At 45.1% G+C, this 25,038-nt stretch overlaps 1 protein-coding gene and 1 pseudogene across 1 annotated transcript; one reads left to right on the plus strand and one right to left on the minus strand.

The window, feature by feature from the left end:
- Positions 1-13,584, minus strand: part of LOC108996708 — a 28,999-nt pseudogene extending 15,415 nt beyond the window's left edge.
- A 7,743-nt stretch (positions 13,585-21,327) lies between these two features.
- On the plus strand, positions 21,328-25,038 carry LOC108996733 (receptor-like protein kinase HSL1). The gene is made up of 3 exons (XM_018972750.2): positions 21,328-23,950; positions 24,264-24,644; positions 24,722-25,038. The coding sequence occupies exons 1-3, from the start codon at positions 21,376-21,378 to the stop codon at positions 24,793-24,795; spliced, it is 3,030 nt and encodes a 1,009-aa protein (XP_018828295.1). The 5' UTR covers positions 21,328-21,375; the 3' UTR covers positions 24,796-25,038.

Raw genomic sequence — 25,038 nt, forward strand, 5'->3', positions numbered from 1 at the left:
TTCTCACGAATGACCTTCGTGAGAAACGGTCAACAAATTAAGCACCTGCAAGCCCCCAATTTCACTTGGAATTTCACCATATAACCTGTTGTTGGCCAAATTAAGGTCATTGAGCTTCTTCCAGGCTTGGATTCCCACCGAAATCTCGCCCGAAAGCTCACTATCGCTAGGATCAAGCTTGTCCAATTCACTCAACTTCACCAAACTTCCGGGGATTTGACCCGTTAGCATATTATTACTGCCCGAAAACTCAATAAGATTTCCGAGTGAGCCAATCTCCTCGGGTATCAAACCCGAAAAATGGTTACTCGAAATCTTCAACTGAGACAGATTATGTGCACCAGAAATCATTGTAGAAATGTCTCCAGACAGTGAGTTCTCCTCGAGCTCAAGCAAGTACACATGGGGTAAGCCCCATAATCTTTCAGGAATAGTGCCCGAGAGCTCATTGTGCTTAAACCGGACCCGGCTTAAGTTCTGGCAATTTCCCAGACTCTCAGGAATTCTCCCCGAAAATGAATTGGCTATCAAAATAAGGTCTTCTAAGGCACCAATATCACACAAATGGCTTGGAATTTCGCCGGAAAATCCATTGTACGAAAGGTCAAGGATCAAGGGCAAGTTCTTGCCCTTGCTGACCGAGTTATGCTTTCGGGTAAAGACCCCTCGAGGCGATTTTCGTTGAGATTGAAAGATTCTAGTGGTAAGCTGCACAAGTCTTCCGGAATTGTCCCCGTAATATGGTTCACTGACACGTCTAGTCTCAACAACTTTGCCAAGTTCAACATCCCCGAAAGTAACATGCTAGAGAGTGAGTTTTTGTATAGCTAGATTTGGACAATACTTTTCAAGCCCATGATAGAGCTCGGGATTGAGCCTGTGAGTCGATTCTTGGACAAATCGAGGTTTGTAAGGCGGGTCAGCCGACCAATACTCATCGGAATCTGACCCACGAGACTCTGCTTGGAGCCGAATTAGCTCGAGACTCGTTAGGTTACTGAGTTCACTTGGTAGTGGACTCTGCAAGAGCGGGTTATAAGCAAGCGAAAGCTCTTTCTGGCTTGAAATGTTGTCGAGAGAAATGTGTATCGAACCGTTTATGAAGTTAGAAGCTAGGTTCAGCCTTTCGGGTCGTCGAAACTCTCCAAAACTGGCAGGAATACGTCTTGAGAAGTTGTTAGAGGAGAGGTTCAAATGCCGTAGATTCGGCATCTGAGAGAGTGTAACTGGGATAAGACCAGTTGATGTCGTGTTTTACGGCCCGAGCAGTTCTGCAAAGCCCAAGCTCCACGTCGCCTGTAATTAAGAAGAAAGGGAGGCTCTGGTGACTTCCAGGGTCACTCTGATGCCTAAGTCAGTTGTAGTTCTTTGGAGGAAAGCACAGAAATGCAAAGTGAGAGTTAGGATTATCAGATAGATCGAAAGCGAGTGAGAGCGAGCCCTGTAGAAGGGTCCTCCCTTATTTACACCTGATCTGGGTTCCACCGTTGAGGGAGATCGTGGTGTGTCAAGCGTCAGACTTGCACCACTCGTTCCCCTGTAGCTGCTGTGTGTGTCAGTCGGTGGCCTAGCAGGAGATCGTGTTGTGTTAGTCGTGCTAGGTTTGTCCTGCCGCCACCTCCTTGCCATGCCAACATGTCAGATTTGGGCGAGCCATCCTTATAGCGTTTCGCTCCAAGTACGAGATTCCCCCCTCCGTGATTCTAGAAATGCAACGGAGCGAACATGCCGTGAGCCCTAACTGCTCTACAACGAGGGTTGCTCTCTTTCAGCTCATGTTTGCCAACGGTCTTCGTCTCCCGTTCTGTTGCCCAGTTCGGGAAGTTTGGAATTACCTTGGATTGGCCTCGTTGCAGCTCCATCCTAACGCGTGGCGCCTCTTGATTTCCAGTTGTATCGTTTACAGGATGGTTCTGAGCAAGACCCCCGAGGTGTACCTAGACTTGATGCTGTGGGAGTTCTTCTATGCGTATTGGCTCATCTACTGCCCGGGTAACATTGTCAGTTTCCAGGTCGGTCCTCTGCTTGCAAAATTGCTTCGCATGAGCAGGGTCACTCGAGTATTAAAGTATCGTCCCACAAGTTTTTATTTGTGTTCGGCCCGGACTGGGAATACCGCGAAGGGGAGGCCCCCCACAAGGAGTTCCCTATTCAGGCGTCTTGGGAGTATCCACCATCAGCTAAGAGTCTGGAGCTTACCCTCAACAGGAGGGAGGAGGCTTGGTATGAGTTGGTCACGGCCTGGGTGCGGGCTCACCTAGGAGAGTTGAACACTGATGTGAATCTCTTGGATAAAAACATCCACGACTATTTGACTGCTCCTGATCGCTTGTACGCCGTGGGAAGAAATTTCCTGGGTAGCGTCCCCTCTCTCGAGACCCGCCCCTCTCGTCGAAAGCAAGCCGCGCGTCCTTCTAGCTGTCAGGCCAAACGACCAAGAGTGAGTTGTGATTCTCCCTCTCCGAGAGGTGTCACCAGGGGCCCCACTCCATTTGGGGGTCGGGTTGCGGAGTCTGGAAGTCGCTCCCGGTTGCCTCACGGCTAGGAGTCCATTCGAGAGATGGTTCCAGCACCCCTGTCATGGGGGACGACATCCTTCCCGAGTGGTCCCAGTCCTGCTATTGGCCCTTCTGCTTCAACCAGTTCCCGACCTGCCGAATCCTTCCAAAGCTCGCTGCCCCTTTTCGTGGAAGAAGTGAAAGCTTGCGACCTCTAGGTGGAGTTTTTCGCCTCCCTGGCGCACCCATTCTCCCAGGAGCCCAGCTCGTTCGCAACCTTCACCTTATTTGAGTACACTCTTCAAGAGGAGACCATCACCGGGTCCCCTAGGGCAAGTTCATCGACCGGGCCTCAGAATGTAGAGTCGCCACTCTCTCGAGATTCAGCCCAAAGGGGGATCGAAGACAAGGGAGGCGACATGTTCCCGGGATTTGGGTCTCATGAGAGAGAGCAGAGCCTTTCTCCAGCCTTCCCTTCCTGGGGCAGCGAGTCGACCCTTGCGCCAAGCCCTCTACCCCGAGTTCCTACACAGACAGACAACCCTAGGGGCGCAATGGGCGAGGAAGAGGAAGATGGCTCGATTCCCAGACCTGAATCGCGCGAGACAGAGCCTGGCCCCTCCAGGGCCTGAAGCTCAGAAGGGGGGGCACACGGGTTCACTTTTCAACCCGAGGAAGAATGGAGTACAGGAAGCGAGGAAGGCGAGGATTCGACTCTCGATGCCACTCCTGTTACGGCCTGGAGCTTGCTGGACGATCCTCCCCAAGTTATCGACCTGAGCGATGATGATGATTCCGGGGTTCCGACTCCCGTGGCACCCGAGCCATGTGACCAGACTTGGGAGTCTCTCCCCAATTTTTCTTGGCAGCTGGTGACTGTTGGTCCTTCATCCTCCTCAAGGGCAGAGGGTGTGCCACCTCTAACCTCGGCTTTGGATAAAGCCTGGGCGAATACTTTCGGAGAGCGTAGGCTGCATGTTGAGACCTCTGTTCGCCCAGGTATGCTCACCTTTTCCGAAATTTTTTTTTTTTTTTTTGGTTCGCGGCTAACATTGTTACTAATCGAACCCCCCTCTCCCTTTTCTCCCTTTCTACCTTTGTAGGTTGCAGACCAACTGGCCAGGACGATAGGGAATGAGTTGGGAGAGCTGGAGAAGGCCAACTGGGGGCTCGGTTCCTTGGGGCGCTTTGGGTACTTCAAACTGAAGCAGGCAGCTCGGCGGATAAAGGACCTAAAGACCGACCGGAAGGAACTAGTGAAGGAGGTAATGTTCCAAAAGCAACAAAATGAGGATCTAGAGGCAGCAGCCATGAGGCAAAAAGAGAAGAAGAAGAAGCTCAAAGGCCTTCTGCTCGATGCCGAGCAGGACCTATCCTACCTGGCATCAGAGAAGAAGGGGCTTGAGGAGGCCCGCATTTCCTTTGAGCGAAACTTAGACGCTCGAGAGGCTGAGTTGAGTGCCACCCTTGCCCAGTTGGAGTCGGCCTGAGAGGAATTGCTGAAGTCCCAGGAGGAGACGGAATCCATCAGAAAGGAGATTGAAAAGTCCTGCTAGGGCCGTGCTTCAGCAGTGGGGTTGCGCTCGAAGTTGTTATTCGAGGCTTTCAGGCATTCTCACGAAACTTGACACTTAAGAGAATAGTTACAGCGGGTGACCGTACTCGTTGGTGAGCTCTCGCAGTCGGGGATCCAGAAGAACCTTGATCTCCTATCGCGTGACCGGGAGATTGCCAACTTGAAGTCTTAACTGGGCAACGTTGACATGTTTGCCAAAGAGATCCGATCCCGGGTCGCGAACACTAACGCCATACGGGACACTGCTCGGTCATACAGCTATAGTGACGGCCTGAAAAGGATGCAAAAACATCTGTTGCGGCATCCCGAGCTAGACTTGCAGACCTTTGTTAGAAACTTCAGGAAGCCTAGATATCCTCCATTCCTTTCGAGTGCTCCTCCATCCTAGTGATAGGCTTTTTTGTGCGCTTCTTGTAATTTTTGTGCTTTTTTTTTGCGGGCACAGCCCCTTGTACTTTGTATGTTTTACAATGTGAATGAAAACATGTTTCCATTTCCTGTCACATTCATTTGCCATATACTTTATGTGCTTTCACAATTTGAATGAAAGCTTGTTTTTGTTTCCTACACGTTCCTGGCAGGCCTCGAGCCAGCATCGAGATACGGGATCCCACTTCATTAGATTGGGGTCGGTTCCGAGTCTGGGGACTGGGACCTGACGCCACAGCGAGTCAAAGGACTTGTCTTCTTGTGAGTGTTAGGACTCGGCTTTTATCGAGTTAAGAGACCCGTCTTCTTGCGAGTGTTAGGACTCGACTTAGTTGGGGCTCTGGTCGATTTCTATTATTGGGACTCAGAATGGACCCCGCAATGAGTTAAGGGACCCATCTTCTTGTAAGTGTAAGGACTTGGCTTTTATCGAGTCAAGGGACCTGTCTTCTTGTGAGTTTTGGGACTCGACTTAGTTGAGGCAGGGGTCAGTTTTGAGTCTCGGGACTGGGAATGGACCCAACAGTGAGTCAAGGGACTCATCTTCTTACGAGTGTAGGGACTCGACTTAGTTCAGGCAGGGGTTGGTTCCGATTCCTGGGACTCGAAACAGACCCCGCAGCGAGTCAAATGACCCATTTTCTTACGTGTGTAAGGACTCGACTTTTATCGAGTCAAGGGACTCATCTTATTGCGAATGTAAGGACTTGGCTTTTATCGAGTCAAGGGACCCGTCTTCTTGCTAGTGTTGAGACTCGACTTGGTTGGGGTAGGAGTTGGTTCCAAGTCCTGGGACTGGGAACGGACCCCGCAGCGAATCAAGGGACTCAACTTCTTGCAAGTGTAGGGACTCGACTTAGTTGGTGCAGGGGTCGGTTCCGATTCCTGGGATTCGGAACGGACCCCGTAGCAAGTCAAGGAACCTGTCTTCTTGCTAGTATAAGGACTCGGCTTTTATTGAGTCAAGGGACCCTTCTTCTTATGAGTGCTGGAACTTGACTTTTATCGAGTCAAGGGTCCCGTCTTCATACGAGTGTTGGGACTCGACTCAGTTTTGTTTGTACAATAGGAGATCTGCAAAAGAAACATCCTGATGTTCTCATTCATTTATAATTTCTCATACATGTTGCTGCCATACATGGAGTGTGGTAAGGTCCCTCCCATTCATCTCTATACATAGAACTTTTTCAAGTGTTCAGCATTCCAAGGGTGAGGTAGTTCGTGCCCTTGGCTATCCTTAAGGCAGTAGGAGCCAGGTCGATTGCTTGCGGTGGCCACGTAGGGCCCCTCCCATCGTGCCCCCAACTCTCATTCTTCCTGGGTGGTTACTCCCGCTTCTTGTAACACCATGTTGCCTACTCTAAAGGATCATAGCCTGACTCATTTGTTGAAATATTGCTCTGCCTTTTGCTTGTTACTCGCCGTTCGGATGGCTGTTCCTCCCTTCTCTCTTCCAGGGCATGCAGGTTCTCAACTACCCTCTCGTTGTTCGTGTCTGGGTCAAAGTGTTGGATACGAAATGTGGGCATTCCTACTTCCACAAGAATTACAGCTTCACTCCCGTAAGTGAGGGCGAAAGGTGTTTCGCAGGTGGGGGTTCGAACGGTAGTTCGGTACGCCCAAAGCACACTCGGGAGCTCTTCAGCCCATGCTCCTTTGTGAACCTCGATCCACTTCTTGAGGGTGGAGATGAGAGTCTTGTTGGTTGCCTCGGCCTACCCTTTGGCCTGGGGGTGGCTCGGCGAGGAATACTTTACCTTAATCCCGAGTTCTGTACACCATTCTTGGTAGTGTGTGCAATCAAACTATTTCCCGTTGTCCGAAACAAAGCTCTGCAGTATGCCAAATCAACAGACTACCGACTTCCACAAGAACTTCATTATGGTCCGGGAGGTGATGCTTGCAAGCGCTTCTGCCTCGACACAATTGGTGAAGTAGTCGACCATGACCATGACAAACCTGCCCCCCCCCCCCTCCCCTCTTGCTACTGGAAAGGGGCCAATCAGGTCCAGTCCCATTGGGCGAAAGGCCAGGGGGCCATAATTGAGGTCAATTTCTCTGCCAGGTAGTGGGGGACAGGTCCGTGTTCCTGACGCTTTAGGCATTTTCTAACGAATTCCTCTGCATCTCTGAGGGTACAGGGCCAGTAGTATCTAGCCCGGGTTACTCTCGCAGCTAATGCCCTTCCTCCCGAATGGCTTCCACAGATTCCCTTGTGTATTTAGGCCAATACATATTGGGCTTCATCTGGTGAGATGCATCTAAGGAGCGGCTTGGAGAAACCCCTTTTGTATAACACCCCTTCAAGTAGTGTGAATTGAGCCGCCCTATTCTTGACCTTTCGCACTTCCTCTGTGTTGTTGGGCAGTTGTCGTTCCTGCAAGAACCTCTGGATGTCCGTCGCCCATTCAGGGGGTATTGGGGTTGTAATAGACACTTCCCTCCCTATGGATGGGGCTTCGACCGTCCTGGTCACGGTGTGTCTCGGAAGTTGAAGTTCCTCCTGCCCTGATGCAGCCCTAGCCAGATGGTCTGCCTTCTGATTCTCTGCCCTCGAAACCTGCTAAAGGTTAAAGTAGCGAAAACGATCCCACTCGTTGCAGACCAATTGGAAGTATTTCTTCAACCTTTCCCCCTTCGTAGCAAATTGTCCTAGAACCTGGCTGACCACGACTTGGGAATCGACTCTTACTTCTATCTCCTCTGCTCCAAGTAACCACGCAATCGTCATCCCTGTTAGGAGTGCCTCATATTCGGCCTCATTATTTGTCACTTTAAAGGCCAGCCAGATTGCGTAGCTGTGTTCCTCTCCTTGCTCGGTGACAATGTGCACCCCTACTCCCCCACCAGCCTGGCAGGACGAACCATCAACGTCGACCTGCCAAGGTTTTCCTTGGGGTGCAACTAATACCTCTTCTGAGAAATTGCTGAACTCGGTGACGAAATCCGCCAGCACTTGCCCTTTGATCACGGTTTTGGGCTGGTACTCCATGTCGAACTCGCTGAGCTCGATTGCCCATTTGGCGAGTCATCCTGAGGTGTCTGGTTTTTGTAGTACCTGCTTGAGGGGGTGGTAGGTAAACACTTTGATTGGGTGTGCTTGGAAGTATGGCCTTGGTCTTTGGGCTGCGACAATGAGGGCGAACACCAGCATCTCTGTTCGGGGGTACCTTGCTTCTGCGCCCTAGAAGGCTTGGCTCATATAGTACACGGGACACTGTTCTTCTCCCATTTCACGGACCAGTGCAGCAGATATAGCGTGCAAGGACACTGCTAAGTACACAGTCAAGATCTCTCCTGGTCTCATTTGGCTCAACAGCGAGGGGTGACTGAGGTTCGACTTTAGATCGGTAAAGGCCTTCTCACATGCCTCATCCCAACTTTGTGCCTTTCTCAGGACTTTGAAGAAAGGTAGGCATCGGTCGGTGGATCGGGCGATGAACCGTTTTAGGGCTAGCACCTGCCCGGCTAATCTCTGGACCTCATGGACACTACATGAGGAAGGCATTGCCATCACTGCTTCTATCTTTTTGGGATTCACTTTGATCCCTCTCTCTGAGACCATGTATCCCAGAAATTTACCTGTCTCCACTCCAAATGCACACTTCAACAGGTTAAGCTTCATCCGGTACTGTCGAAGGATGGAGAACGCTTCTCGTAGGTCTACTAAATGCTTCTGGGTGTCTTTGCTTTTTACTAATAGGTCGTCCACGTACACTTCCATGTTGCAGCCAATCTGCTGTTTGAACATTCGATTGACTAACCGTTGGTAGGTGGCCCCTACGTTTTTCAGTCCGAAAGGCATTGCTTTGTAGCAGTAGAGCCCTCGGTCGATAATGAACTCCTTTTTTTTTTCGTGGACCGGATTCATCCTTATCTGGTTGTACTCGAAATAAGCATTCATAAAGCTGAGGAGGGGATGCTCCGCTGTTGAATCCACTATCAGGTCGATGCGTGGTAAGGGGAAGCTATCTTATGGGCTGGCCTTATTCAGGTCGGTGAAGTCTACACACACTCGCCACTTGCCACAGGGCTTCTTCACCAGGACTACATTTTAGAGCCATTACGGGTACTGGACTTCTCGAATGAACCCCGCAACTAGGAGTCTATCTATTTCTTTGGCTATCGCCCCATACTTCTCAGTCCTGAAGTTGCGTTGTTTCTACTTGACTTTCTGTGTCGTTGGGTCGATGCAGAGCCGGTGCTTAATAATAGAGTTGTCAATCCCGGGCATGTCTTCGTGGCTCCAGGTGAACATATCTCGATGTTTGATAAGGAGAGATATCAGTGTTGCTCTCATATCTGGGCCCAGCCTAGTGCCGATCCTGACTTGCCGTCTCGGTTCCTGCTGGTCTATTACCACGAGATCCAAGGGTTTGTTGGGTGTAGCCTGCCGGATGGCCTGTTCGTCACGAACTTTCCCGTCCCACTCGGTCAAGACGGGGGGTGATCCGGGCTCAAGCGTTTCTTCTGGTACTTCAATGGCCGCCACGACCTTTGCCTCATGCCTCATCTACTTGTCATAGCATTCCCGAGCTAGGACTTGTTCACCATGAATTTCGCCGACTCCCGAGTCGGTGGGAAACTTCACCTTAAGGTGAAAGGTAGACGTCACTACCTTCAAGCTGTTTAGGATGGGGCGTCCCAGTATGTCATTGTACGAGGACGAGGCCTTGACAACCAAGAAATCAGTCATAATGGTTGCGGTTCTAGGCACCCTTCCCGCCAAGATTAAAATAGTAATGACCGCCACTGGCTGAACGATGTCCCCTGTGAAGCCCTTGAGGGGCATTGGAGCTGGGCGCAGCCGATTTGGGTTAATGCCCATTTTGACAAAAGCATCCCAAAATAGGATATCGGCTGAACTGCCATTGTCAATCAGGATCCTCCGGGTCCAGAAGTTTGCCACTTGCATCGATGCTACCAATGCATCATCATGCGGGTGGAGGACACCTTCTTCATCTCTTTCGTCAAAGGTTATCACAGTGCCTCCAGCACGTCGTTGCGGCCTACTTACACCCCTTTCTGCACTGAAGACTTCCTTGTAACGTGACTTCCGGGCGTGTGCCTTAGGGCCGAAGATGTGGCTCCACCTCTCGCATACCCTCATGTGATTGTGATGATTTCTCTGAACGACCCACCCTCCACGGTGGGGCTTCTTCGCCTTCTATCCCTGGCCCCTTGCCTTCTTGGGACTTCTTCCTGCCGGAAGTTTGGATGCCTACCTCCAGGCCGGTCTGTTTCATTCCCCGACCGACGCGCCCAATTCTTCTGTTCTTCTTCTTTAATTTTCTTCAAAGTATAGCAGTCATGTGTGCTATGTCGATTATTCATGTGATACTTACAAAACAGGTGGCTCTCTACTTCTCGGGGATGTTCTCCTTCGGGTCCCACTCGATGGTTCCCTTCCACTGCCAAGTTGGCATGGGCGTAGCTCGCTCCCTAGGTCCGAGTTGGTGCTACCCATTTTCTCTTCACATCCGATGCTCGCCCATTCTCTCCTTCACGATTGTCATGGTTTGGACGTTGCCCTGATGCCTTTATGCCGGCCTGCTCCACCTCAGACTGTCGAGGGGCTATCAGGCCCTCTAGGGTGTCTTTTGCATTAACAAACTCATATGCCCGCCCATGAATTCTCTCAGTGTGGTGGGGTTCTTCCATACTATTTCGGACATGAATGGATTCAGAGGCTAGATACCCCCCCAGGAGCGCTGCTAACGTGATCTTCTTGTCTTGATCGTCCATGGTCATGCGTTCCCGATTGAACCGTGACAGATACGACTTTAGATTTTTGCCGTCCCGTTGCTTGACTGTTAAGAGGTAAGCCGCAAGGCGTCTCCTCTTACAGCTGGCCAGGAATTGTGTCATAAAGAGACAAGAGAGCTCCTCGAAGCTTCCTATCATTCCTGATGACAACGTCCCAAACCAGCTCTAGGTCGTTCCCTTTAGAGTTAGCAGGAAAGCCCAACAGGCGACCTCTCCTGAGAAGCCATGTAAGGTCATGTGGGCCTTGAATGTTTCGAGCTGCTCCAGCGGGTCTTTGGACCTGTCGTACGCTTCCATCTGAGGAACTTTGAACTGGGGAGGAAGGGGCATAGCCAAGATTCCTTCACTATATGGGAGGTCGGAGCTGACTAGCAGCTGGTCTACAATTAACAGGGTGTCTATCTTCTTCTCCATTTCTGCACATTTGTCCCCAGCTCTCGGATTTTGAGGTGCATTTTGCGCCTTTCTTCTTTCACCGCAGTATCCATCGGAACCTTCTGTGAACCCTCATGCTCGTTTCCACTTGGCTCTGACCCTCCTGCCAACTCCTCGTTGGCAAACTTGAGGGTTGCGTTCTCCTGGCGGAGCGTCCTCCGTCAGTTTTTTGATGGTCTCCTCCATGCTTGCGAGTTGCGCTTCCATCGTCTCTTCCTCGTGATCTTCCCTTGTCGTAGCCTGGGATCGCGTCGCTGCTGGCATGCGAAGTACATGCTTTTATAGAAAAATAGATCCCACAAACAGCGCTACATTGATATCATGTTCGCAGCTCGAGTAATTCTGCAAAGCCTAAGCTCCACGTTGCCTGTAATTAAGAAGAAATGGAGGCTCTGGTGACTTGCGGGGTCACTCTGATGCCTAAGTCAATGGTGATTCTTTGGAGGAAAGCATAGAAATGCAAAGTGAGAGTTATGATTATCAGATAGATTGAAAGTGAGTGAGAGCGGGCCCTGTAGAAGGGTCCTCCCTTATTTATACCTGATTCGGGTTCTGACGTTGAAGGAGATCGTGGTGTGTCGAGCGTCAAACTTGCCACCACTCGTTCCCTCATCGCTCCTGTGTGTATCAGTCCGCGGCCTAGCAGGAGATGGTGCTGTGTCAGCCGTGCTAGGTCTGTCCTACCGCCACCTCCCTGCCATGCTAGCGTGTCAGATCGTGGGCGAGTCGTCCTTCGTACGTGGGACGTGCCGTTGCGCGCCAGATTCTCTGACGTAGGTATTGATTGCGGCGTGCCTTGGGTCTATGAGCGGGCACGTGCCGCCGTCCGCACTCAATTGGGCACCCTGCTCGGTGATAGGGTTTGGCAATTTGCTGAGCCCCGGGACTTCTTCTTTGACGCTCCTGAGCTTTTTGTTGGTACGCCATCTTGGGTTGGTTCGCGCTCTTTACCCGATCCTCTCGCCTCGAGTCTTCAACTTCCTCTCTTGGGTCCATAGTTATGTATCTTGGCCTCTTTGGACTTGGGCCCTTCTGAGGTGGGTCGCGCACTCGATATTTGATTCTATGGCCCAGGGTCTTTCGCTTCCTCCTTTCAGCCCGGGCTCCATGGTTTGGCCTTCTTGGGTTCGAGCCCTTCCAGGATGGGCCTTCCCTCACAGGATCAACCAGGAAGTTCTCTGCCAAGTCGAGGTAATGGAGAGACTGACAAGAGGAGATATCGGGGGTGAGGGAAGAGCCAATGGAGTTATTGTGGAGAGAGACGAAGATGAGAGAGGGAAGGGGGCAAAGGAAGATGGGGAAGGGACCGGCGAGCTGTAAGGAGGAGAGGTTGACGGAGGTGACACGAAGAGTGACGAGGTCGCAGGCGATGCCGGTCCAGTTGCAAGGGGTGTCGTTGCGATCATTCCAGTCTTATATTATTTATGGAAAATACTACTCTTACTACTAGTTTCTAACGCTGAGTTTTTTATTATTATTTTTTACTTAATGATTAAGTAAGTATTTTTTAATAATATTATGAATTTTTTATTTTTTTAAATATATTTAAATGTGTTAAAAAAATACATATAAAAAATAAAATAAAATCTCAAAACTACTAGTGGAAGCCCAGCAGAGCTCCCAACCATTGCTCATTATTTATTACTTTGCAGATGCTCAAAGACTTATACTAATCATGTTTATTATATTTGTTGTATCATTTGACATAAAATAATAATAATAATATCATATAAAAAATAAAATCTGCTCCGTTCTGTGCGTCCAAATCCCAGTAGCGTGTGTTGCGTCTCAGAATCGGCCCATCGCGTACCAGAGATAAACCATCAGTTTCAAAGTTTTTTTTTATCAAGTCAAAGTCTTCCGGTCCCGCGTACAATCATTATTTTATGTCAAACGGAGCCTTACTAATAACATAAAATAATAATAATAATAATAATATCATATAAAAATCTTGGAGCAAAATTGGATAAAATGGCTCTTTCATAATTTTTATTTAGTATTGCTATTATCTCACTTTAGTTATATCACTCATTTTATCTTATTAATAAAGTAATATAATAAAAAATATATTAATCATGTGGCATTGCATCTGGACCAAAGCTAAGTATGGATAATAAAAATATTTTATCTTACCTTATTTTATTTTATTATTATAATTTTTTAAAATTATCTTAATAAAATTTCATCTGATATCATTATTCTAACCGCACCTTAGACACACGTATAGGTAGGAAGCCTTCAAAGTTCACAGCAATATTTATTGAATCGAATTCAGTCAAAAAAGGAAAAGTAGAATCATCGAGTCAAAAAAGGAGCAACCTCCTTGGTAATAATAGGAGGCAATTCAAATATAAGGAAAAACTTCCATACCCACTACATTTGGCTGCCCTAATTGATCTGGTCAAATTTTTTATTTTTTTATTTAGTAATTAAGAAAATAATTTTAAATATATTGATATATTTTTTTGTATTTTAAAATGATGCAGCAGATTCTACATGCAAGACTAACGCAGCACGTGAGCTGCGAGGATTGCATTAGGAAATGCCGTAAACAGAGGAAGTCTTCAACAGCTCGTCACTTTATTGCAGATTTCGTTTTTAATATTTCCATGTTTCCATTTTAATAAGTTTCCCATTTTTAATAAGTTTCCTTTCGTGTTGGTACGTTAGTGATATCTTTCCCATTTAAAAAACAAGTTTCCTTAGTTGGTTTTCTGGTATAAGGGAACCGAATATGGGAGGGCATGTAATGTTGACATTTGGAGAAAATTATTACAGAGTATTGAATAAACTTGTGACTCTTTGTTGGAGAAGACACAGCTCTTCTTGCACTTTATCTCTTTTCCTTTCTTTGCACGTTTCCGCTACGTCAATTGGCATCGGAGCAAGGTTTCGCCTGGCTCTATGGCAAGAAACGATAACAACCAAAACCGAGATGAGGCTCTTTTGGAATCCATCCAAACACAAAACCAACAAAACCAGCAACGGTTTGAGAGGATTGAACGTGTTTTGCTGGAGATCCAAAGGTCCATAACCAACGTCCGTGTGGAAGACAATAGAGACCATAATGAGGCCCAACGGGATCAAACTCACCCCAGAGGAGAGAGGAGGTTTAGACAACCACCAATAGGCAACGCTGGAGACGTTTCCTCCAGTGACGATGAACTTGAGAATGCAGAGGTAGGAGAAAATCAGAGGGGTCGCAACAGTCATTCTAACTTCAAAATAAAGATTGACCTACCATGTTTCAATGGACATCTCCACGTTGAAAGTTTCCTCGATTGGCTCCTGGAAGTGGAGAATTTTTTTGATTATATGCAAATACCCGAGAATCAACAAGTGAAGTTAGTGGCCTATAAATTACGTGGTGGCGCATCCGCTTGGTGGGAACAAACTCAAAATAACCGAAGACGACAAGGCAAGCAACCCGTCCGTGTGTGGCACAAGATGAAGAGGCTAATGAGAGCTCGATTCCTTCCCCCAGATTATGAGCAGCTTCTGTATCAACAATACCAGAACTGCAGACAAGGCATAAGGTCTATTAATGAATACACTGAAGAGTTCTATCGGCTAAACTCTAGGAACAATCTCTCGGAAATAGAAGGGCAACAAGTAGCCAGGTATATTGGAGGATTACGCATCACCATACAAGACAAAGTGACATTACACACCGTTTGGACTCTCTCGGAAGCAGTCAATTTGGCAATGAAGATCGAATTACAACTATCCCGACCACCCACCAGGACACCAAGCTTCTCCCCAACAAGCAAAGGGACTGAACCACCAACTCAGCCGAGTCTACCTCATGCACCTTCCTCCAGTCATGATCCAAAGACGCAAGGCAATTACCAAGCCCCTAAGCTCAACACCACCACGGCAGGGAATAGGGGGAGCACTGGAAATAATCCTTACAGCAGGCCGATCACCGGTAAGTGTTTTCGTTGCAACCAACCGGGACATCGCTCCAATGAATGCCCCAATCGAAGATCCGTTAACATGGTAAATGGCAAGGAGTCGACTAAAGAGGATGAAGAGGAGTCAGAGGAGGAAAGCGAGTTAGTTGAAGGTGACGAGGGTGACTTAGTGAACTGCATCATACAGCGGCTCCTTCTGACACCGAAACATGAGGATCACTCCCAGAGGCATGTTATTTTCAAGACTCGCTGCACCATTAATCAGAAGGTTTGCAACTTGATTATTGATAGCGGGAGTTGTGAAAACATTGTATCAAGGGCACTGGTTGCTACGTTGAAGCTGCCCACGGAGCAACATTCCAAACCTTATAAGATCAGTTGGATAAAAAAAGGGGCCGAGACTAAGGTAACAGCCACTTGCCGAATCCCGTTTTCAATTGGTAAAGTTTACAATGATGTAGTGGACTGCGATGTGGTGGAAATGGACGCCTGTCACGTACTGCTAGGAAGGCCATGGCAGTTTGATGTGGATGCCACATATAGGGGGCGCGACAACACGTATACGTTCTGGTGGCACGAACGAAAGGTGACACTGCTGCCCGCAGCAGAACAGCAGCCCGATGCAGCAACCCTTACGAAGAAAGCTAGTTTCCTTACGGTGAATGAAGGCCAATTCCTGATGGCTGCCAAGGAATGTGGGGAAATTATGACACTAGTTGTGAAAGGAAGAACAGAGGAATACACGTCTGAATTGTCACCAGCCGTGCAGACTTTGCTAGAAGAATTTTCGAACATCATTCCGCAAGAGCTACCAACGGGACTTCCTCCTATGCGCGAAATACAACATTGCATTGACTTGATGCCGGGTGCTAGTCTCCCAAACTTGCCACACTACCGAATGAGCCCCAACGAGCACAAAATATTACAAGACCAAGTTGAGGACCTCCTCCGCAAGGGACTGCTTCGAGAAAGCATGAGCCCTTGCGCTGTCCCAGCCTTACTCACCCCCAAGAAGGACGGGAGCTGGCGAATGTGCGTGGACAACCGCGCCATCAACAAAATCACGGTAAAATATAGATTCCCCATACCTCGACTAAATGATATGTTAGACATGCTTGCAGGCTCAAACGTTTTCTCCAAGCTAGACTTGAGGAGCGGCTATCATCAAATAAGAGTTCGACCCGGCGATGAGTGGAAAACAGCTTTCAAAACAAAGGAGGGGCTCTACGAGTGGTTGGTCATGCCTTTCGGCTTGTCAAACGCACCTAGCACTTTTATGAGAGTGATGCACCAAACTCTCAAACCGTTCATTGGCAAGTTCGTCGTTGTATATTTCGACGATATCCTCCTATACAGCCAAGATGAGCAGCAGCACCTTTTACACTTGAAAGAAGTGTTGTCTGTCTTGAGAGATAACAAGCTGTATATCAACTTGAAGAAGTGCAATTTTCTCACCAACAGCTTGCTTTTCCTCGGCTTTGTCGTTGGTTCAGAAGGAGTACGGGTCGATGAAGCAAAGGTTCGAGCAATCCGAGAATGGCCCCGCCCCTCTTCCATTACTCATTACCGAATGTATGAAGAAGGGTCGATTCCAATGGGGTGATGACCAAGATATAAGCTTCGCTGTAATTAAAGAAAAACTGTCCACCGCCCCAGTGCTTGCACTGCCCAGTTTTGAGAAATTATTCGAAGTGGAGTGCGATGCATCCATTGTTGGCATTGGTGCCGTTCTCTCACAAGAAGGTAGGCCTGTCGAATTCTTTAGTGAGAAATTAAATGAAGCGAGGCGCAAGTGGACTGTCTATGAGTTGGAATTCTACGCAATAGTCAGGGCCTTAAAGCATTGGGAGCATTACCTGGTTCAACGCGAATTCGTGCTGTATAGTGACCATCATGCGTTGAAGTTCATCAACACTCAATCCCACCTGAACCGAATGCATGCCAGGTGGATTACTTACATTCAAAAATTCACCATGGTCCTCAAACACAAATCGGGTCACCACAACAAAGTGGCGGATGCCCTCAGCCGTCGGGGGGAACTCCTGCTCACCTTACGTGCTGAAATCATTGGATTCGAACAGCTCAAAGAACTATATGTGGATGACGATGATTTTGCAGAAACATGGAAGAAATGTAGACTCAAGCAACCCATGGCAGATTTCCATATCCAAGACGATTATTTGTTTCGTGGCAACCAGTTGTGTATACCCAGAATTTCCCTACGTGAACATTTAATCCGTGAATTGCACGGTGGGGGCCTTGGGGGTCATGTGGGGCGCGACAAAACTATTGCTCTAGTTGCCGAACGTTACTATTGGCCTCAATTGAAGAGGGATGTTGGCAGGTTTGTTCAAAAATGCCCCATCTGCCAAGTAGGGAAGGGACAAGCTCAAAACACAGGCCTCTACACCCCTCTGCCAGTGCCAGAAAACATCTGGGAGGACGTGAGTATGGACTTCGTACTCGGTCTTCCGCGAACCCAACGCGGAGTGGATTCTGTGTTTGTCGTGGTCGATCGGTTCTCTAAAATGGCGCATTTTATACCATGCAAGAAGACAGCTGATGCATCCAATATTGCCCACCTCTTCTTCAGAGAAATCGTGCGGCTTCATGGGATTCCGAAGTCAATTACATCCGACAGAGATGTGAAATTTCTCAGCCATTTTTGGATCACCCTTTGGAAAAAATTTGAAACCAACCTCAAGTATAGTAGCACCTGCCATCCACAAACAGATGGACAAACGGAAGTGACAAACCGCACGTTGGGCAATATGGTTCGTTGCATCTGTGGTGATAAGCCAAAACAGTGGGATGTCTGCCTTCCGCAAGTAGAATTTGCTTTTAACAATATGGTCAATCGATCCACTGGGAAAACACCATTTGAGGTTGTCTACACGCGACCCCCGAAGCACACCCTTGATTTAATTCCCCTTCCAAAACTCCCGGGAATTAGTACTACTGCAGAAAATATGGCGGAGAGGATACAACAAGTCCATTCAGATGTGCGCATCAACTTAGAAAGGGCCAACTTACGTTACAAACAAGGAGCAGACAAGCACAGGCGAGTTAAGATTTTCCAAGAAGGGGACTTGGTCATGGTGCACCTTCGTAAGCAGCGTTTTCCAGCTGGCACTTACAATAAGTTGCAGATGAAGAAGTTCGGACCATGCCGAATTGTGAAAAAGATAAACAATAATGCATATGTCGTCGACCTCCCTGATCACATGTCAATTTCGTCTACCTTCAACGTAGCAGACATTTATGAGTACCATCCTCCGGATGAGGCACTCTATCCTGACCATAGCTCGAGGTCGAGCTTCTTTCCAAGTGAGGAAGAATCTGATGCAGCAGATTCTGCATGCAAGACTAACGCAGCACGTGAGCTGCGAGGATTGCATTAGGAAATGCCGTAAACAGAGGAAGTCTTCAACAGCTCGTCACTTTATTGCAGATTTCGTTTTTAATATTTCCATGTTTCCATTTTAATAAGTTTCCCATTTTTAATAAGTTTCCTTTCGTGTTGGTACGTTAGTGATATCTTTCCCATTTAAAAAACAAGTTTCCTTAGTTGGTTTTCTGGTATAAGGGAACCGAATATGGGAGGGCATGTAATGTTGACATTTGGAGAAAATTATTACAGAGTATTGAATAAACTTGTGACTCTTTGTTGGAGAAGACACAGCTCTTCTTGCACTTTATCTCTTTTCCTTTCTTTGCACGTTTCCGCTACGTCATAAAAAACATAAAAAAAATATTTAAAAAGGAGCAACCTCCTTGGAAATAATTGGAGGCAATGAAATATAACACCAAGGGAAAAGCTTTCATGCTCTCTATATTTGACCGTCCTAATTGACCGCTGATTAAATTTTTTATTTTGTATTTATTTAATAATTAAAAGAATAATTTTAAGTATATTAATATATATTTTTTATTTTTTAAAAATATTTAAATATATTAAAAAAATATAAAAAAACGGCAGAGTAGCTTTATCCATAACACGAATGGTTCCCCTTTGCTAGTAGAATTCGTCATTCTTCTTTTGTTCCCCAATAGAGAGAGAGAGGGCATACTTTTCAACGAGTAGTGTTTTGCCTTGTTTGCCGTGTTTAGACCCTTGTTTCAACCTCCATTATTGTTTTGCCTTTTCTTCAATCTTCACTCCCAATTAGAGGTGAATAATGAATACGATCGAGAGTTCATCCTAAATTAAAAAATAAATAAATAAAAAATCTAAAATTTTATAAAATTGACATAATTTTATATGATATTTTAAATTTTAATTTATAATAAAATTAATGTTATAATTTATCATATCATATGAAGTCACGTTAACTTGTGAATATATTTTTATTAAATATTTTTGTGAGTAAAGCATTTATTAATGTGGCTGGTTATATTGTTTGTTTTACCTGTTTTCATGTATATGACTGGTTATACTGCATATAAATATATAAATATATAACTTTATTAGTAACAATTTAAACCAAAACCCACCCACCGATTTTGAGGTTTCAATGCACTTACAAAATTTAAAAGCTTTATCTCATCAAATGGAATTTCAAACTTTGTTTGAAAAATAAATTCATTTCAACTCATTATTATAATTTTTTTAAATTTTAAAATAATAATAATAATAATAATAATAAATAATATTTTATCATCTAATGTCAATTGAACAATTTAACATCAAACCAGTTTGATCAGTTTGGTTGTTATTGGTGAGTTGTCAGTCTATTGTTCTGTCTGATGTGTTTTGGGACCCGCTTCTAGAAGTCAAACCTCTCCTTCAGATATCTGTCTGCGTGAAATCTTTGTCCCTGCTCCCTACAATTTATCTCTTCCAAATTTGAGAGCGTTGACGACCCTACCCATATACCGTATACCCATCCTTTGCATTTTATATTTTCTTTGACTCAAGACCAAGCATCTCATAACAACAATACGCATAATAATTATTGACACTGAATTTGTAGTAGCCTTCTTTTATTTTTTTTTAACTTTACTCGATTACTATTCAATAACTTAACACTATACCTATATATAATATCAAAGCATTTTAATCTTACCTATAAATCCCCTTTTCTATGACTTGAATTAGTCTCTGCTATAATACTAATTATTAAAAACTTAATTATTGATTTTAAAATTTTAAAATTATTAGATATTAATTTAATTAAAATTTTAACCTTTAGAATGATAACATTACGTCGTAGAGTTGTTTGATCTCGGTCAAATAGCCGGTATTGGAGTTCTTCTAGACAACCAAAAAATGAGTCAGAACTTATTCGGATCTCCGATCATGCGCGTGAGTATTGTTACAAGTTACAACTCCAGTGACTCGTGGACAAACAACCTTGGGTGAGATGTGAAGTGGTGGGCTTGATAGGGGCAGGTCAGGAACTTCGAGAAATTGTAGAGAAAAAAAGATTTCACTCAGAAAGAGATATCTGAAGGAAAGAGCTATGAAACTTCTAAAGAAGCGGGTCCCCAAAACACAACAGCCAGGCACCAATTTATTTGAGAGCATTGGTATTGGATTAGCCAAATATCTTTTCATCTTTAAATTTAGTAAACATCATCTATATTTACTCTATATTGAATTAGTTAAATTGTTTTCATCTAAACTATAAGGTACAGTAAATCTATTATTATTTTCAAATATGAAAAGAACTATAGCAAGTCTAAAAGTATTTTTTAAAATTATTATATTATAGATATGATATTTTTATTCATATGAAATTTTACTATCTATATATATATGAGATTATTATATTATAGATTGTTAGATTGTGAAAATAAAAATGAATATGATTTGTTAGAGGTTATTAAAGATTATGAAAATAAAATAAAAATTAATAAAAAAATATAAATAATAACAAATAATAATATTTTATTATTATAGAGAGTGTGATGACTAATCTAATGTAGACTTTAAGTTTTGAATGATTAGCTAAAAATAAAAAAGTTACATATTAGTCAAAATTTAAAGAATAGGATAGTCAATCCAATGCTAATGCTCTGAGTTCGTTAAACGCACAGAAGGGAACTACCGTTCCAAAGAGTCTGACAAAAGAATTTCATTTCTTATAGTGGGCCCCGAAAGAAAAATGGTGCCTGGGTGTTGTGTTTTGGGGACCCGCTTCTTTAGAAGTTTCAAACCTCTCCTTCAGATATCTCTTTCTGAGTGAAATCTTTGTCTACAATTTATCTCTTTCAAATTTGAGTCGTTGACCCATATACCGCACACCCATCCTTTGCATTTTATATTTTCTTTGACTCATTACAACAATGAGCAATTCACACGACTTTTGTTGAAAATAATAATAATCATAATAATAATGATATTTTTTATAATATTTAAAATATGTAATAAAAATTATAAAAATAACATTTATTTGGAAGAAATTTTTATTTTTTTTCGTTGGCTTCCACTTTTTTATACTTTATACTCCTTAATAGTCTTATAAGGCTACTTGTAAATTTTTAAATATAATGTGACATATGAATATCTATAATGTTTTATAATGTACATTTTAATACTTTTATAAACAGCATTAATCATAAAAGAAAAATAAAATTCTTGAAATTTTCTTTCTTTTTCTTTTGAAATTGTGCAATTTAAGTGGGCCACCTCGACGTTTTCCACTCCACCACGCTTCTATATAAATCCCACACTCCCACCTTTCCATCAGAAAACCAAACCAAACCCCTCTCTCTCTCTCTCTCTCTCTCTCTCTAATTCGATCAAGCAAAAATAATGTTTCGGCTACTGTTCGTTGTGATCGCGCTACTGCTCTTCGTCTCTTCTCCTCTGACTCTCTGTCTAAACCAAGACGGCCATTTTCTCCAGCAAGTCAAGGGCAGCCTCTCCGACCCTACTCACTCCCTCTCCGACTGGAATGACTGCGACGACACCCCTTGCAACTGGACCGGCATCGCCTGCGACCCCGTCACTCTTCGTGTCACCTCCGTCTACCTCTCCTCCTTACAGCTCGCCGGTCCCTTCCCCATCTTCCTTTGCCGCCTTCCCTCTCTCATCTTCGTCTCTCTCCACAACAACTCCATTGGCTCTTCCCTCACCCCCGATATCTCCTCTTGTCAGTCTCTCCATTACCTCGACTTGGCAGAGAACTTCTTGGTTGGTCCCATCCCAGATACGCTCTCTCAGATCCCAAATCTACGGCATTTGAACCTCTCCTCTAACAACTTCTCGGGAGGTATTCCTGCCAGTTTTGGAGAGTTTCGGCGACTCGAAAGGCTGAACCTGGCTTCTAACTTCATAAACGGTTCGATACCCACTTCTCTTGGTAACATTTCAAGCCTGAAAGAGCTTTCGCTTGCTTATAACCCGCTCTTGCAGAGTCCGCTACCAAGTGAACTCGGTAACCTGACGAGTCTCGAGCTGATTTGGTTGCAAGCATGTGACCTCGTGGGTCAGATTCCGGTGAGTATTGGTCGGCTGAGCCGCCTTACAAAACTCGATTTGTCCATGAACCGACTCACAGGCTCAATCCCGAGCTCTATCACGGGCTTGAAAAGTATTGTCCAAATCGAGCTTTACGAAAACTCACTCTCTGGCGTGTTACCTTCGGGGATGTCGAACTTGACAAAGTTGTTGAGACTAGACGTTTCGGTGAACCATATTACTGGGACAATTCCGGAAGACTTGTGCGGCTTACCACTCGAATCTTTCAATCTCAACGAAAATCGCCTCGAGGGGTCTTTACCCGAGAGCATAACTCGGTCAGCAAATCTGTACGAACTCAAACTCTTCAACAACAAACTCAATGGTTCATTGCCGAGCCAACTCGGCAAGAACTCGCCCTTGCGGGTCCTTGACCTCTCGTACAATGGATTTTCCGGCGAAATTCCAAGCCATTTGTGTGATATTGGTGCGTTAGAAGACCTTATTTTGATAGGCAATTCATTTTCTGGGAAAATTCCTGAGAGTCTGGGAAATTGCCAGAGCTTAAGCTGGCTCCGGTTTAAGCACAATGAGCTCTCGGGCACTGTTCCTGAAAGATTATGGGGCTTACCCCATGTGTACTTGCTTGGGCTCGAGGATAACTTACTGTCTGGAGACATTTCTAGAATGATTTCTGGTGCACATAGTCTGTCTCAGTTGAAGATTTCGAGTAACCGTTTTTCAGGTTTGATACCCGAGGAGATTGGCTCACTCGGAAATCTTATTGAGTTTTCGGGCAGTAATAATATGCTTACGGGTCAAATCCCCGGAAGTTTGGTGAAGTTGAGTGAATTGGGCAAGCTTGATCTTAGCGATAATGAGCTTTCGGGCGAGATTCCGGTGGGAATCCAAGCCTGGAAGAAGCTCAATGACCTTAATTTGGCCAACAACAGGTTATATGGTGAAATTCCAAGTGAAATTGGGGGCTTGCAGGTGCTTAATTATCTTGATCTTTCCGGGAATCAGTTTTCTGGGAAAATCCCACTTGAGTTGCAAAACTTGAAGCTTAGTTTGCTGAATTTGTCGAATAATAGATTGTCCGGGAGCCTTCCTCCTGTTTATAACCATGAGAATTATAGGTTTAGCTTTGTGGGCAATCCGGGCTTGTGCGGTGACCTTCCTGATCTTTGTCCTGGGATTGGTAGAAGTAAGAAAAGGGCCGATTTTTGGGTTCTTGGATTAGTCTTTGGGCTTGCGGCCATCGTTCTTGTTGTTGGGGTGGTGTGGTTCTATTGGAAGTACCGGACTTCCAAGAAGAACAAGGAAGGAATTGCAATGTCTAAGTGGAGGTTATTCCATAAGCTTAGTTTTAGTGAAATCGAAATTCTCGATTGTCTTCGTGAAGATAACGTGATTGGTAGTACTGGAGCTTCAGGGAAAGTTTATAAGGTTGTGCTTAGCAATGGTGACGTGGCAGCGGTGAAGAAATTATGGGGAGGAACAAAGAAAGAATATGGGACTGTCGATTCTGAGAAAGATGAGTTTAAAGCTGAAGTTGAAACATTGGAAAGGATTAGGCACAAGAATATTGTGAGGTTATGGTGTTGTTATGAAACTGGGGATTTCAAGCTTCTGGTGTACGAATACATGCCCAATGGAAGCTTGGGGGATGTATTGCGTAGTAGCAATGGATGCTCGTTGGATTGGCGAACAAGGCATAAGATTGCTCTGGATGCGGCTCAGGGGCTCTCTTATCTGCATCATGACTGTGTTCCACCCATTGTTCATAGGGACGTGAAATCGAACAATATATTGTTAGATGGAGAGTTTGGAGCTAGAGTTGCGGACTTCGGAGTTGCTAAAGCTGTAACAGTCAGTAATGAAGACATGTCTGTGATTGCAGGCTCTTGTGGCTACATTGCTCCAGGTTTGTCAGCATATTACATGGTCACTTGCAATTGTTAACACTAACTTGAGATATAATTTGCTAATCCTGAGTCGAATTAGTGCTACTATATTTCGTTAGTTTGAATCTTGAATTCTCATTGTTGATCATATTTCATGAAAGGATCATGCAGCCGTTCATACGTCAATTTCGGTTGAGATCTAGTCTGTTCAAATGATCTTGTCCATTTCAAAATCATTTTTTTTAAACTGCAAACAAATTAATAGTTCACCAGTTATACGTACGTCACTTGCTCATTTCTAATCTAGTCTGCTTTGATTTGAAATTGATGCAGAATATGCTTATACACTTCGCGTGAATGAAAAGAGCGACATCTATAGCTTTGGAGTGGTCATTCTGGAGTTGGTAACTGGTAGGCTCCCAACTGATCCTGAGTTTGGAGAGATAAATTTGGTAAAATGGGTCTGCACCACATTAGACCGGGGAGGAGTCGACCATGTAATTGACAGTAATCTCGATTCCAAGTACAAGGCAGAGATAGGCCAAGTTCTCGACATTGGCCTCATGTGCGCTAGCGAACTTCCCATTAACCGCCCTTCAATGCGAAAGGTGGTTAAATTGTTGCAGGAGGCTGTCGCAGAGAACAAGACAAAGTTAGCTAAGAAGGATGGGATGCTCTCCCCGTATTACTACGGAGAGACCTCTGAACAAAGAGGTATGTAGTTTAAGAAAAATTATACTTATCATCTGTACATTACCACTTCTCATGGTCTTATGTTTGTTTCATGGCAGGAAAAGAACAGATTGCAGTTGATGAGAGAGATGGAGAGGGAGATTTCTGCATGATATTACCACTTCGAAAATGATATGGTACCTTCAGCGAGGCACCAGATTTGTGGGTTCGTAGAATGTAGCCATTTGAATACCCTGGTTTTCCCGGCAGCAAATGCAATGATCATATAATACGTGAAGTTTGAAAACGTTGCAGAGTTCACTGTTCCACTTTTTAAAGGGAATTGTTAAAGTATCGTGTCATTGTAGTTATGCAAATTAGGTGAACGAATTATGCAAATGCAAGAAATGTTAAAAATAATAACGTGACTTTTCAA

The sequence above is a fragment of the Juglans regia genome, chromosome 1 (genome assembly GCF_001411555.2).
Source record: "Juglans regia cultivar Chandler chromosome 1, Walnut 2.0, whole genome shotgun sequence".
In the NCBI taxonomy this organism is placed as follows: domain Eukaryota; kingdom Viridiplantae; phylum Streptophyta; class Magnoliopsida; order Fagales; family Juglandaceae; genus Juglans; species Juglans regia.